Below are 16,930 nucleotides of genomic sequence, written 5' to 3'. Positions count from 1 at the left end.
TCTGTGCTGATTCAGCTTCATGAAGAGCCATGTGTCCCCTCTCATCTAAATAGAAGCATCCCACTTGGATATCATCAGGCATCAGAACTACCATGTACTGTGGAAATGTTGCATCTCACAAAATAACTGTTGCAAATGCCCACAATGAGTGAGAGCCTGTAGATGAATAGGTATCATGTTAGCCTAGATTATATAGGATATGATTGGGTATCATGTTAGCCTAGATTATATAGGATATGATTGGGTATCATGTTAGCCTAGATTATATAGGATATGATTGGGTATCATGTTAGCCTAGATTTTATAGGATATGATTGGGTATCATGTTAGCCTAGATTATATAGGATATGATTGGATTTCTCTTTGTCATTGTGCTGCATACATACAGTATTCAAAGCTGGTAAAGTGCACCAATGTAAATGCCAGGCAGTGAGAAAGTATAAAGAAAGCATGTAAACAATCTAGATGGATTTACCTGCTTGGATATGAGAAGAATGCAATAAAGCACCAAATATAACAGCAATCTCTGTCATGTTTTTCATGTTGTTACCAATAGCAAGTTTTCCACTGTATCCACGGTAACACTGCTGCTGTCATTCTATTACTTCACTGTACTTGTAGTTCATGCTTTATAAACATGTTAGAGGGAGGTCATGGGAACAGTCATCAGAAAACAAACAACCCCAGAGAACAGGCAGGCAGGCAGAGTTTCCATAAGTAACAGCGATACGTCTTAGAAACCAGGGCGAATGAGACCGATTACAGCCAGGAAAAAATCCAAACAGAATTTGACGTGAAGCTCAACAGTATCAGTGTGGTAATAATCCAGTTCTTACTGCACGGCCAGACACAACTCCTATTGAGTAGAGGCAGGAGACAAGTGAGCCCAGCAAGGCAGGACCAATAGAGAATATGGAGCGGAATCTGGAGCACAAACACACAGCAACTGGGCATAACACAGGACTCTGTACACAGCAACTGGGCATAACACAGGACTCCCTCCACAGCAACTGGGCATAACACAGGACTCTGTACACAGCAACTGGGCATAACACAGGACTCTGTACACAGCAACTGGGCATAACACAGGACTCTGTACACAGCAACTGGGCATAACACAGGACTCTGTACACAGCAACTGGGCATAACACAGGACTCCCTCCACAGCAACTGGGCATAACACAGGACTCCCTCCACAGCAACTGGGCATAACACAGGACTCTGTACACAGCAACTGGGCATAACACAGGACTCCCTCCACAGCAACTGGGCATAACACAGGGCTCTGTACAGCAACTGGGCATAGCACAGGACTCTGTACACAGCAACTGGGCATAACACAGGACTCCCTCCACAGCAACTGGGCATAACACAGGACTCCCTCCACAGCAACTGGGCATAACACAGGACTCTGTACACAGCAACTGGGCATAACACAGGACTCTGTACACAGCAACTGGGCATAACACAGGACTCTGTACACAGCAACTGGGCATAACACAGGACTCCCTCCACAGCAACTGGGCATAACACAGGACTCTGTACACAGCAACTGGGCATAACACAGGGCTCCGCTCCGTTCTTCGCTCCATATTCACTATTGGTCCTAAAACACTGTTTTAACCCTAACCCAGTACAGTACACAACCAGTACAGAAAGGTACCCCTAATCCAGTATATCAGACAACAAGTACAGTATGGGGGTAACCCTAACCCAGAATACTGTACTACACAACCAGTACAGTATAGGGTAACCCTAACCCAGTATAGTACACAACCAGTACAGTATAGGGTAACCCAGTATACTACACAACCAGTACAGTATAGGGTACCCAAGTGTAGTACACAACCAGTACAGTATAGGGTAACCCTAACCCAGTATAGTACACAACCAGTACAGTATAGGGTAACCCAGTATACTACACAACCAGTACAGTATAGGGTACCCAAGTGTAGTACACAACCAGTACAGTATAGGGTACCCCTAACCCAGTATAATACACAACCAGTATAGTATAGGGCACCCCAGTGTAGTACACAGCCAGTACAGTATAGGGTAACCCTAACCCAGTATACTACACAACCAGTACAGTATAGGGTACCCCAGTGTAGTACACTACCAGTACAGTATAGGGTAACCTTAACCCAGCATACTACACAACAGGTACAGTATAGGGTACCCCTAACCCAGTACAGTACACAACCAGTACACTGGTTTCCAACTATGCAGTCTGAGGACAATGTGTGTATTATCAGGCTGATTCATATATTATGTCTTGTTAATAATTTGCACCTCTGTTAGCTTTTAAAACTGTTAATGAGTAAACCTTTGATAATTATAGTGGATGGAATCCACCATCTTGAAATCTCCTGGCTTCTTCTTCTTCTCCTTCTTCTAACCTTTTCTTTTTACCTTCTAAGCTTCTAAGTTTCCCGTGTGTCAAAATAAAAGCCACAGCCATATCTCATGCTTTGCGCATTATATCTCCAGAACGGTTTGACGCATATGCTTCAAATTTGGTACAAGTATTTGTATGGACTCAAAGATTAAGTGAATTGATGTTGGAGGTCAAAGGTCAAATGTCAAGGTAATGTCATAATATAAACATGACCCACACGTTGGCCACCACACCCTCTCACTGCACACAGAACAGCCAGCACCTGGGTGGAGTGCTGTTTCAGGGGAGATGTGAAGTGTTTTAGGCCAAACTGTTTATGGGTCTGATCGAAACGGGTAAAACTGCTGCCTTTTAAGATATCTAATTGGGGAGCGAGCCAGCAAGTGTGGTTAGAAACTGAAGAAAACGAAGATATCTTAGATTTCCCGTCATTTTTGGAGGCAGCATCGATGCACACCTCATGCTCCCTCCTACCCATAATCTTTTACGGCAACGTCTGAAACAGCTGTGAAAAGTAAACACAGATGGCGGATGACATCGATAATGGCTGCTGAATCTGTTTAAATGTAATTTGTGTGACATTATTTTGCTTAGATTTGCAGATTTGAAATGAGAAATAAAAAATTTACTATCTGATTATACCATTGTTGTAACCATTAATAGTGTCTGGTCTGATATACAGTATCATAAAAAAAAAAAAAAATACTGTTAGCCTGCTAGCTTATGTAAGCTAATTTAGTTTAACGTCCGACTTTTGCTAACGTCATAAAAAGATGCATTTAATCCAAAGTCATGTCTAGTCGGACAGCTCACTATGTAGGGAGGGAGGCAGCAGACAGCTGTCTTCCATTTCGAACCGACCCTATGTGTCCAAAGACCATAGAGGAGGATGCCACAGCATAGAGGAGGATGATGCCTAGTACACCACAGCATAGAGGAGGATGCTGCCTACACCTGAAGGAGGATAGTGTAGAGGAGGATGGCCTTTACACCACAGGATGCTGCCTAGTACACCACAGCATAGAGGAGGAGGATGCCTCCCTAGTACACCACAGCATAGAGGAGGATGCTGCCTAGTACACCACAGCATAGAGGAGGATGCTGCCTAGTACACCACAGCATAGAGGAGGATGCTGCCTAGTACACCACAGCATAGAGGAGGATGCAGCCTCCCTAGTACACCACAGCATTGAGGAGGATGCTGCCTAGTACACCACAGCATAGAGGATGATGCTGCCTAGTACACCACAGCATAGAGGATGTGAAGAAGGCTTCTGCCTCATAGTCTACATTTCTCACTGAGTACACTGGTCACTGAGTTCTGTAGTCACATGAATCTAGCATATGCACAGATTAGTCTTGTCGTTACTTGTATTCATAAGCACAGTACATTTCACACACACACACACACACACACACACACAGGTGTATTTTCATTTTAGTCAATGTGTGTTGTGTTTTTTGGGTGTGAGTGTTGCCGGTATTCGCCTTGTTCACCCGAACAGGCCAGTGAACCCTTCTTATTTTTCGGTGAGCTTTTTTTGGCAGTTTGCAAACGGAGTGCATTACCACCATCTGCTGGACTGAGGTGTAATGGCAAGTGTACCCTGTAGCCTCGTTCTGGCCGCCGCGTGAACAAGGCGAATAGCAGGTGCTGTCATGTTTGGATTCACTGCTCCCCTGTTCCATTCACAGGACCACCTGCCCTGTTCCATAACTGTGTGAGGGACATGAGTGTGAGGAATGGCTTTTTCCCCTCAGGAACGTCTCCAGACTGCACCCCTGTAGCCTCCGCTGTGGTCTTGTCAAAGTGCAGCTCCGCTGTGGTGCTCGTCAACACCCTCGTACATCACACAACGTTCCACTGAAGTGCTCGTCAACACCCTCGTAACATCACACAACGCTCCGCTGTGGTGCTCGTCAACACCCTCGTAACACCTTTCATCAACTACTGCACTGCAATCCTGACAGGCATCCCAAACAAACTTATCCATCGCCTCCAACTCATTCAACACTCTGCAGCACGGATCATCACCTGCACAAAGTCCTCCCAACATGTTACACCTCTCCTGATAGAGCTACACTGGCTCCCTGTCTCTCAACAGATCAACTTTAAAATCCTGTTGATGACATTCAAAGCCCTTCATAAGCTCTGCCCTCCATACATCCACAGAGCTCCTACAGACGTATACACCCTCCCGTTCACTACGTTCATCTACAGCTGGACTATTGTCAGTACCAAACATCAGGCTCAGCACAATGGGAGCAAAGGCCTTTTCCTGTGCTGCACCCAAACTGTGGAACTCACTCCCCTCACACATCCGCACTCTCCTCTCCATCTCACAATACAAACCGGCTCTTGAAACCCACCTTTTCTAGATAGCTTATGGACTTTAATGTGCCTTTTACTACCACTATGTTTTTAATTTGTGTGCTGATTATTATTATTTTCCACTGTGTTAACTCTGTAAAGTGGCCTTGGGTACTCTGAAAGGCACTAATGTAACAAATAAACAGTATTATTATTATTATTACTTTGCACTATAAAAGCAATAATGGTGACGTCGGGTAGAACTCATTTCTTGAGTTGCCTTTTTGTATTGTCCATTGCTACCAAGTGGCCACATATTTTTTGTTTGTCTACATTAAAACCGTATAATCTGCTCTCTGCCTCAGACACACACAGACCGCACAAACATTACGTCGACATGTACACATTGCTTGTAACGTCTTTAAATGTAAATGTGTAAATGTAAAGTTTTCCTTACTTTGGTTTAAATCACAACAATGTAATGAAAATGCAACCAAACAGAATATAGATACAGGATTCCTGCAGTTATGAATCTATGTAATAATGTATTATCATATTGGTGACAAAGGCAATGAACATCTTTTTGTCATGATGTTGCAATATTATTCTTTTTCTGTGTGGATTTCTTGAGTTGATAACAATGTCTGTTCAAATCCATGTTAATAGTCACAATCTAAATATGTAGAGAAACAAATGTTAATGCTTTGAATACTTATTTTCCCCATCATATTCAGCTAATAAACATATGAGCATTGATGACATGACTCTTACATTGAAAACATTCTTTATACAACACCAGTTACATTTTTGTATTTACAGAAGTGAATTTGTAAAATGTATATTACTTCAAATATGAATGTGATGAAATCTGCACACCAATGAGAGGGAGAGACAAATGAGATGTTTGACAGCCCTGATTTACACATAAAGATGATTAAACACATATGATGATGTTGCCCAATCATCACTAATAATATAACAAACAACACAAAAACAATTCATACACACACTTCATCCATACACACACTTTATATGCAAGATTATGAAGTTTACTGAACTGACATGTGGCTGTTTTACAGTAACTATATGAACCTTAGCGGTCGCTACGGCTACAGGCTTTGAGACAACGCCAGTTGGTGAATGTGATGCATGTTGGGAACTGTAGGTTATCAGTGTAAATGTTGGAGAATGTGATGCATGTTGGGAACTGTAGTTTATCAGTGTAAATGCTATGTGGAGTTACGTGTAGTGAATCAGTACTCACAAACAGTGAGTTTGGTGAAAGCAAGACCTTCACTTTTCACAAACACAATGAGATGGATTCATTAGAGTCTGTGTATTTGTAGATGTTTCCAGTCTGGATTGTTCTTCAGCTCAGAGAGCAGCGGTCATCCTGAGTGTCCTGAGGCTCCATGCTGTAGGAGGAGGAAGAGAAGAACACTTCATCAAATCAGCTGAAGGACACACAGAGACCAACGAGGGAAACTGTCATCACCTCATGTGTAAATGCTGGACATACAGTTAACAACATAAAACATAAAAAGGAACATTATCCCCTTACATGAGAATGAGTTATTATAGGCTAAACATTATCCCCATACATGAGAATGAGTTATTATGAACATGAGAATGAGTTATAATGAACATTATCCCCATACATGAGAATGAGTTATTATAGGCTAAACATTATCCCCATACATGAGAATGAGTTATTATGAAAATTATCCCCTTACATGAGAATGAGTTATTATAGGCTAAACATTATCCCCATACATGAGAATGAGTTATTATGAACATGAGAATGAGTTATAATGAACATTATCCCCATACATGAGAATGAGTTATTATAGGCTAAACATTATCCCCATACATGAGAATGAGTTATTATGAACATTATCCCCATACATGAGAATGAGTTATTATGAACATTATCCCCTTACATGAGAATGAGTTATTAATATATGCAGTGGCAGTCCCAGCTTATATGATGTCCTGGGCACCCAAACATTATTTTGTAACAATTTCACATTAGCAGCACGGGCTCCTGCAGAGTAGCCTATAGGGCCCCCACTCCCCACACAGGGACACATGATTGACATGACATGCAAATGAGCGATAGAAAACTGACTGGCGCAAATGAGAGCTGCAAAATAGCGAGGGCTCATGCCGGCCTCGACAAGATGTCGCCCAGGCTGCCCATGAGGAACGGAAAGAAAGAGCAAAAACATACAACGCCAACTTCACTGCTAGCAGCTCAGCATCTGCTCTTGTGGTGCTCACCCTAGTGTCTCCAGTTTACAGTGGGGATCCTCCAGAAGAGAAGAAAGATGCTTCACTCCTGAGTCTCCTGCTTTATTAAAACTCAGCTGCAGCTCTCTCATGTGTGAGGGGTTTGATCTCAGTGCTGATGCAAGAGCTCTGAAGCCTTCATCTCCAATACTGCAGTTCTGCAGGCTGTGCAGTCCTTCATTTCCTTATGGACAATCAAACATTACGGACACCTTACAATAATAATGTGTGTGTGTGTGTGTGTGTGTGTGTGTGTGTGTGTGTGACTGAGTGAGTGAGTCATTGGTGTGTGTGTGTGTGTGCTTCATCCTCATTTCCTTTTGGACAATCAACATTACGGACAATTTACTAATCTGTTAAGCACGGTTGTGTGTATAAAGAATTTGTACACAGGGATGTGTGTGTGTGTGTGTGTGTGTGTGTGTGTGTGTGTGTTCAACAAGAAAATGCAGTTATAATACGTATTTAAGAATAACATTAACCGATTTCATGTGAATGAGTAAATACTTGTTTTTGTGTGAGAAAAACAGACAAAAAAACAGCAGCTCAGCATTTGGTCTTGTGATACTCACTATAGTTTCTCCAGTTTACAGTTGGGATCCTCCAGAAGAGAAGAAAGATGCTTCACTCCTGAGTCTCCTGCTTTATTCCCTCTCAGCTGCAGCTCTCTCATGTGTGAGGGGTTTGATCTCAGTGCTGATGCAAGAGCTCTGAAGCCTTCATCTCCAATACTGCAGCCTGTCAGGCTGTAGAGAGAAGCAGGAGAAATACTACATCTTCATTTCCTTTTGGACAATCAAGCATTACGGACACCTTACAATAATATGACCCCAGAATTTGTAGGCTGTGGCTGCCTGACTGCGTTGACTGCTGGCTGTAGCAACTCGAGGCCGTAAACTTGATGTTAAAGTTTGTACTGACAGTACTAAATAAACGTTATCCCTTTAAGTTAGCCACAATCTTGGCCCCTACTGGTTGTACTTGAATTGTAACAGAGGGTTGCGGTTCGAACTGACTAGTAGGAACAGCTGAAGTGCCCTTGAGAAAGGCACTAACCCTCACTGCTCCCCAGCGCCCTTTAGCAGGCAGCTCACTGCGTTAGGATGGTGTGTCCTTCACCTTACTGTGTGTTCACTCTGTGCCGAGTGTGTTTCACTAATTCCGCAGTTGGGATAAATGCAGAGACCATTCCCTCCACCGGGATCAAAGTATACATATGTTATACTATACATACAATACTTATTTATGGTTTTTATCATTAAGGGGACCACACACCTGTGTGATATTTTGGGATATTTAAAGCAGCATAATACAGCAGTGTATCTCATTCAGTCTCCTGTCCATGTGAGTTATTTGAAGAATTGTGTTGGTGTGGGGAAAAAATCCCCCCATGCTGCACTTTACATGAGTGAACCTCAAGACTTGATGTCAGATCTCTTGTTATTTACACCTTTCAAGGTGAAACATGGTACAGTATAGTTTTGCTTGGGTGCTCAATTATAAAGCAAACATACATTTTGTCATAAATAAAAGCCAAAACAGACCTTATCATAAAGATCAAATAAATATAAATATATAGATTTAAATTAATACATATTTATTGATATATATTAGTTGACACAGACTTATATGTCATCTAAAATTCTATTAACTGTCATGTTAACTGTCATCAACTGTTGGCATACCTATATATTCTATCATGTGTATTAGAAACTTTGTCACTCATATGAAGGACGATAACACATATGAGGTTTATTTTGCTGTAAAACTTATAAAAACGTTTCAAGTTGGTGGAAAAAAGAAGTAAGAAATATGGTCCACAAAACAGGAAGTGCCCTAAATGAATCACAGGAACAAACAGCATCTGCAAAACTGATTAAACCCGCCGGTCCCCAGTGGTGTGGGCCAGTGGCGCTCTAAAGATTATTATGGAACTGATGCTGAGACAGCACATTACCGGAGAGACACCAGCGCAAAACCACCCACTCAGCGGCAGACATGCAGCCAACGGAAACAGACAACATCCTGCGGTTTCCAGTCACTGCCATGGGCACCCAGCGAGAGACTGGTGAGTGCTGTCTATCTCTCTGTCGGTCTCTGTATATATATATATATATATATATATATATATATATATATATATATATATATTCGGGGTTGGAAAGCTATGTCAGGTGAATTCCCTCTGCTCCAGTTCTATAGTAATTCCACTGGGCTATAGTGATTTGATCCACTGCTCTAGTTCTTTTGAGTAAATGGGCTCTTGGCCGAGATTTATGTTCAGATCTACTCCACTTTTTCAATGGAGGGACGCAACTGCCTCTGCTCAGGAAAGTGAGCGCAGCCGAATTCTTGAAGATCTTATTCACTTCCAAAAATGTGTGTAACAGAACCCATGATTTATAGGTAGCCAAAGAAGCCACCACTACTCACAACTTTTTCTCACCACTTTTTCACTCCATGGTGAAAGTGTGCATTCAAAAGGAAACTGTGGTTTGCTATCTGCACCACTGACATCCTGTACGGTACCTCATCACATCATTCTACAGCATTCATGCAAAATGCAGAGCTCAAAGTTGGCTAGAATTAGAATTCTGTGCAACACTTTTAACCAGTGTACTAGTGCTGTGTCAGAGTAATGCATCTACTTCAATGATTTACTCTTTTCTTAATTCTTTCATTTTTCTTTTTGCATATGCTTGTGAACATGGTTGGAGTTGCATATACACATTAATTTATGGTCTATGTCATGACCACAAATAATGTAACATGAGATTTCGCTGTTTTATAGCTGCTGAAATCTCTGTCTGACATTTTTGTCATGTGAAATGGGTCTGATACAAATATAAAGCTACTGAAGTCGTCTGGGGAAACCCAAGGAGTTTTTGTGTACATAGATAAAAGAGGAATTTGATAAATAAAAATGACTGTGCAGTAATGGGTAATACAAATATGAATAATGTGACAAGCCAGACATAATGTGTAGATTATATTTTTTATAGAGAAATGCATTAAAAGACTTAAAAGAAGAAAAGATTAAACTGAGTATGTCAATTGAAAGTGATTGGGCGAAATGTTTATGCCCTTTAGAGATGCACAGTATCATCTTTATTATTTTATTAAGTATAAGTATTTTAATTTTGATGCCCATCTAATAGGCTACTTACTATCTTTAAATATGCTTTTACTAACACAATCAGTGAATTGTGTTTGAATTGCTAAAATATAATTAAAATTGTTTAGATAATGGCTCATTCTTTCTACCACAAGGGGCACTCCATCTCCCACAGCACAGCATGTCTCAGCTCTTGTCTTACAGCAGGGCACAGGACACATGTACTTCATTGAGGGTCTGATAACAGTACAAGCTGTTGGTGACACTAAACGTTCACTAGTGTTGATGTTGTATATAGCAAAGTAGTATGATAAGTGTATATTATGCCCTAGCTTTTATGCACACAAGTCCTCTGAACTTAATTTGAAACATTTGAAAACATTCTCACTACTATGGCGACAGTATTGCCAAAGCATCTTAAAAGATGTCACTTTTTCCAAATCAAAAATTAATAATTTAAAAGGTATGTCATCATCAGGGATTAGAAAACGGTTCAAAGAACAAAACTAAAAAAAAACAAAAAAACCTCCCCTTATCTAATAGGAACTAGTTGATAAAAGATTTTCACATCCAACACTATGTACTGAAACATTTTGTGAAATAAACAGGCTAGCCAGGAAAATATATATAGGCCTGTCATGCCGTTGGTAGCATCATACATAGGTTAGGCTATTACAGCGCTTTAAAGCAAGGACATTTTCTGTGCCTGAAGGCTGTCAGGACATTTTTAAGATGTAATAGGCCTAACTTGCCTACTTTCAAATCTCTTTAAAGGAATGTTATTAACTGCTCTTCTCTTAACCAAAAAAATTAAAAATCATTCATTTTTTAGTTGCTGAGGAAGCCTGAGTTACCGGCCAGACCTCATCTCATTGAGATGGGGTCTGGGAACTAGACATTAATTCTTCTTCGTGATTTGAAACGTGGTTTACAATGCCTAGAGTCAAGCTTTTGATACGCTTTACTAATGTCTATCAAAATGCGCCTGTACGTGAAGCTCATAACGGGTTTTGGTGTGTGTTATTACCGTCTTTGCTGCCTCCCTCCATTCTGTGATTGGTCCCCTAACTGAGGCTTAAAATTTGCTCCATGTAAGGCAGCATGGGAAAACCCAGGCTATTGCTGAGGGAGGAAAATGGACTGGATGACATACATCAGCCCAACACAGCTTCAGTAGTGTTACTTATTAGGTTAGACAAACAATGTCCTGTAGACTTAGTAAAGCATTAAAACTAGCAATTTGACTCCTGAAAACATAATAATAATAATAATAATAATAATAATAATAAAATAAAAAAAAAACGCAGTCAACAACAACAGCTTTTAAAGAGTACTGTGTACACTCACAAAGAAATGTGTTGGAAAATAACACAACTTTGTGTTGTTGTGTTGTTTTTTAACAGATATCTATGTCCAGATAGGACAACACAGTTTATGCTTGTTTCTAACACATTCATTTTAAGTGCATAGTGCATGAATTACCAGGGTGGTAAATAGAACCAATGAGACCCACTAGAGTGTGGTAGAAGTGTTGTTTCTTACTAAGAGTTTATGTGCCATCAGAATGATTTTGAAATGTTGCTTTTAAGGTAAAATAACTGTTTAGGGGGCCTTTAATGGCTGCATCTGGGTTGTAAGGCACATGTTGCTGTTAAGTTCAGTTCTTTAATAAAATGAAAACATATTTTTTTATTCTTGTACTAACTTTCACAGAGCACACATGTGTGACTCCTTTCTGGCCAAATTTTACACCTTTTAGGTCTTTTGTGCAACCGAATTAGAACTGAGAAAAATAGACTAATGTTTTGTCCCGGGTTTTTCCCTTAGACATCTGCTAAAATGGGGCCTTGAGAGGGTACAGTAGATGTACTTCACTGAGGGTCTGATAACAATACAAGCTGTTGGTGACTAAACAACCATTCACTAGTGTTGATGTTATATACTGTATATTTTATAAAGTAGTATGATAGTAAGTTGATATTATGCTCTAGCTTGTTCATTATGCACACAAGTATTCTGACCCACTAAACATTTTGATAACACCTACTACCATGGCAACAGGCATTGTGAAGGCAGCAGTCACTTTTTCCAGATCAAAAGGGGATTTCATCATACAAAAAGAGGAAATGGACTGAGGAAAGAAACAAAAAAAAAAAAACAGAATCAGGAGCAATCATCCACCAGGTTTTCAAGAAGTGTGTTCTGGTAGGCCTTGAAGTTACCATGGTAGTTGAGTTTAAGAATAGTGCTGTACCTAATACTTATGGGGAGGTAGAAGCGCCCAATGTGGACAGAATCCAGCCCAAAAAAAACCGAGGATGTCTATCAGACTTTATACTATCCATCGAGGCCTGTGACCATACACAGGGAAACTGGTGAGTTCTTCATTCATTTCTTTGAGTCTCAGGGCCTGTACAAGTATGATGGACTACAGCAGAGAGTTTCTCGAATGAGAAGACATGACTTTTCCTAAAACACAGCAGATTATATTCTAAAATGGGGTTCTTACCTGGACACAGCCTGACTAGTCTGGTATTTTGTGGTCTTGCCTTTGGGCTACATATCCTGTAGCCTATTGCACAGTAACACTTTTCATTTTGATGGCTAGTTTATTTACCATTAGTGGAGTTTACACATATACACCAATGCAATGGTGCACGCTGGGCTCTTTTGTAGGGGTTAGAATGTAAAACTGTGATTACCTTGGCGAAGTTGAATAATGACAGTTCGGTATCCTATATAAAATGGAAATATAGTGAACCTCAATCCCATTGTAGTCTCCTTCATATGCAAATCCCACAACTTGAAATGACAAAATGGCAAAAAACTCAATGAAGACCCAATGTTACATATGTTTATATAAATATGTAACTATATGTTTAATACACCCCAAAAATACATCAGCCCACTCAGTTAAGTTAGTGGTTTGTTGTTTGTTCAGGTAAGTCAAGCAATGGCCTGTAGACTTAGTAAGCATCAAAACTCACAATTCTGATTCTTGAAAAACATAAACATAAAAAACAGTAAAATAACTGTTTAGGGGGCCTTTAATGGCTACATCAAGGTTGTAACAAAGGCACATGTTGCTGTTAAGTTCAGTTCTAAACAAACTAAGACATGTTTTATTTAATTCTGTTTCAACTTTCACAGAGTACACATGTATGACACCTTTCTGGCCAAATTTCACGCCTTGAGGTCTATCGCCTTTGTGCATATCAAATTAATCGTGAAAATAGAAAAGTGTTACAATTGTGCCGGTTCTCTCCCTACTAGACATCTGCTAAAATGGGCCGTCTTGTTCCCCAGCCTAATAAGGTAGTAAATGGGCTTGTAAAATAATCTGAGCTTGTTTTGGCAACCTTGTGTGGCCCCTTTAATGGTATGTAGCCTACAAATGATGATAACACCTAATCTCCTGAAATGGGGATGGATACAATGAACACTGAAACAAGTTGACCATATGCACATATATAATGATCTCTGAATATTGTTTCCTTTTTTTAAATGAAGTATTTTACCATCCACACTTTTTTGTGCCCTGAATATTATGCCATTTCCAAATTACTGGTTTGATATGTTATACCTGTCTCCATGCAGGTTAAGTCCATGCAGTTGGCCCTAGTTGGCCCAAAGGTAATTGGCAGGCTATTAGCCCATGGAGGGTCAGTGAAACACAGTTGGTCTTGGATGAAACTAGCTTGCCTGAGTTTTGCCTAAGAGCAGCAAGCTTTAAACATTAAAGAAAGATATGGTGAAAATAATGAAGAACCAATAAGTACATAGGCCTAGTATTATTATGACCGCCAAGCAGCTTAAGCCGGCGTCATATAGGTTTAGTCAGATTTTTTTTTTTTTTTTCGCGATGTCCAAATTTCCGCAATGATTCCCCGACACTGAAAGACCGGGTAGACAAAACTTGGTGGGCATGTAACCCCATATGGATAGCATGGAACCATCGTTTTTCGTTTTGATCTGTAGCCCCCACGCTGGACTGCACCCCCGAAAGGAGGGTAGGGCAGACACAGTTTTCTGTGAATATCTCGAGAACCGTAAGGTTTAGGAGGACCACCTTTTTTTTTGTATGTTGATCTCAAGGGGCCATGTCAACCCATTCCATAACCACTAATTTCATGTATAGCCACCTAGTAAAAACACAAAAAAGTAAAATGAGGTGTTGTAATTGTAGGTATCTGTGACCTAACATAGTCAAAACTGCACGAAATTGGAAGTGTAGGATCATTTTGACACCTTCTGAATGCACGCCAAGTTTCGTGGAATTTGTTCATGGGGGCCACACAATAAATTAATTTATATTACTATACACCAACTGGCCTGTAGGTGGCCGGAGACAGTTTTCTGTGAATATCTCGAGAACCGAGGGGCCTAGGGGGTCCACCTTTTTTTTTGTATGTTGGTCTTAAGGGGCATGTCAACCCATCCCATTACCACTTATTTCATGTATAGCCACCTAGTTAAAAAAATTAAAAAAGCAAAAATTAGGTGTTTTCATCTCAATATCTCTGGCTGACAAGGTCAAAACTGCACGAAATTAAAAGTGTAGGATCATTATGACACCCTCTGAATGCATGCCAAGTTTTCGCTCGTTCATGGGGGCCTTACAATAAAATAATTTATGTGTACATTTAGTGACGCATACACCAACAAGGATTCCCGACACTGAAAGACCGGGTACACAAAACTTGGTGGGCATGTACCCCCACATGGATAGCATGGAACCGCCATTTTCGCTTTCATCTGCAGCCCCCCGCTGGACTGGACCCCGAAAGGAGGGTAGGGCAGACACAGTTCTCTGTGAATCTTTTATGGTATGTTGGTCTCAAGGGCCCACATCAACCTGGCTCATAATCACTCATTTGTGATTTGCCCCCGTAAAAAAATGAAAATCAGTAGGATTAAAAGAAAGCCAAAATAAATATTCATCATCATCATCATGGCTGCATTTTCAGTATTGGTCGCTTATCGCTTGTCCACTAGATGGCGATCGCTGCAGTGAGACGTAATTTTGTTGGAAGTTAAAAGTGGGTTGAAAAACAATGGACGCCATACAAGGACTGTAATTTACCGCAGCTTAACATCTAATAAGGATAGGACGATGTTCACATGAAGTGTAATTCCCATTTCTTCTTGAAGCCTAAAATAAATCTGAGGATGTTTATCGGACATGCTTGGTTTTTACTGCAGGTAATGCTTAATCTTGTAATATCAATAAGGACCTAGGTAATGTTACCAAGTATGCTGGTTGAGTGATGGAGGCATTTGATTTATTGCATTTGTAGAAAACTATAAATGCGGTTATACCAAGCAAATGTATAGCAGCACTGTTTGTATCTTTCGACTGTCATTTATTGCACGTATACAAAAATCATTCTGTGCAATGGAAGATTTACCAACGCTAAACCGGGTCTGATACAGTTTTGCCTATACATGCGGAGACTGAGAGACACCTGTTTATTTTGTTTTAAGCGCGCAGGGGGTGAGAGGGGAATCGATGTGCTTTGATTACAGCTTGGTAGTTGTAGTCTGTGAAATTAAAAAGCACGGTGTGTGAAGTATCCAAACAATGACACCTTCATTTCATTATGGCTGCTTTAGCAAAACACCTTTTAAGCTACTGTGTAGTGGGTCCCATTTAGAAGTGGCTACTTCATTCGCCGCTTTCCTTGACTCATGGAGCTGCTTGAATGTTATTACAACTTTTCGCCAATGATATGACAGTTTAAGTCCGCTTTGATACTGTAAGGCGAAGCCATTGGTTTCCAAAGGAGATTTTATTTGTGTCGCCAGCATAGCCTATTGACAATTTATGTTGTCATTAGGCCTACCTTATAATCCTACCTGTAGCTTAGGGAAGCTAACAACTTTCTATTAGGATCTAGTTTGTTAGTTACCGCTTTGTCATAACTCCCTGATGCATTTTTGCATTTAGAATAGCCAGAGCTGTATATATCTCAATCGAAAATTAAACAATATCGGGTGCCTATGGACTAGGCTGGGTGAACCCAGCCTGATCTGCCCGCTATTTATTTTTGATTTCTTAAAAGATTGAGCTTGGTCTGATGAAAGCCAGACTAGCCATGGACCTCAGTTAAACAATGCAAGGGAACATGAATCAGCCTATATTTGCACTAACAATAACGGACAAAAGTTTCTTCAACTTTGGGTCTGCTAAAATGTGTATGAACAGTCTAGCTTAATGATTTCATCAAGGCCCATTTGGACATGTCAGTTATTTGCACCACTGGTTAGATGTAAAACAGCATTTCGCTTCAGACTAGGCTACTGTTACTTAATTTGTGCATTAACAATAACGTTTCAGACTACTGTTACTTAATTTGTGCATTGACAATAAAGTATTACATGAACTAAAGATGACTAAAATCTTATGTAGAAGAAGAAACATCACAAAAAAATCCATCCATCCAAAATGACCTTTGTTTTTGATAGCTGTTGAAAACGGCATGGAACTGACAGAGATGGTTTTTGTTTATAAATACATAAAAAATAAATAAATAAATAACATTATGCTGATACCTTTTGCTTTTCCCAAATACAATGTAGCCTACAGGTGGGTGACCTTTCATCAATCCAGTTGCAATGGATGAACTGTGATGAACTGCCCTACTTGTGATTGTTTAGAGATTTTAAAGGTTTTATAACAATTCTACATCTTCTTTGGCTATTCTACAATCTATTCACCTTTTCAGCACCAGTAGGGTACTTTCTGTGCAGCCGCGACACACACACTCAGGCATGCCAAATAAGCATACACAAAAGTTTCAAGAGTGGGGATGGAGTA

At 40.3% G+C, this 16,930-nt stretch overlaps 2 protein-coding genes across 2 annotated transcripts in view; one reads left to right on the top strand and one right to left on the bottom strand.

Annotated features, from left to right (window-relative positions):
• LOC125290679 (ribonuclease inhibitor-like) overlaps window positions 1-49 on the top strand; it is a 27,785-nt gene extending 27,736 nt beyond the window's left edge. Inside the window, exon 9 of the mRNA XM_048237248.1 lies at window positions 16-49. Coding sequence (XP_048093205.1) covers window positions 16-49 — 34 coding nt within the window. The remainder of the gene's footprint in view (window positions 1-15) is intronic.
• Window positions 50-5,476: 5,427 nt separating this feature from the next.
• On the bottom strand, window positions 5,477-7,763 carry LOC125290681 (ribonuclease inhibitor-like). Its single transcript, XM_048237252.1, has 3 exons — window positions 7,571-7,763; window positions 6,990-7,163; window positions 5,477-6,124 (listed from the first exon to the last, which is right to left on the bottom strand). Exons 1-3 carry the CDS (start codon window positions 7,669-7,671, stop codon window positions 6,079-6,081), a joined length of 321 nt encoding a protein of 106 aa, XP_048093209.1. The 5' UTR covers window positions 7,672-7,763; the 3' UTR covers window positions 5,477-6,078.
• Between the last annotated feature and the right edge of the window lie 9,167 nt (window positions 7,764-16,930).

Source organism: Alosa alosa, unplaced genomic scaffold (genome assembly GCF_017589495.1).
Source record: "Alosa alosa isolate M-15738 ecotype Scorff River unplaced genomic scaffold, AALO_Geno_1.1 AALO_1.0_unplaced_8, whole genome shotgun sequence".
Lineage (NCBI taxonomy): Eukaryota > Metazoa > Chordata > Actinopteri > Clupeiformes > Clupeidae > Alosa > Alosa alosa.
This window is presented reverse-complemented; position numbering and strand designations above follow the sequence as displayed.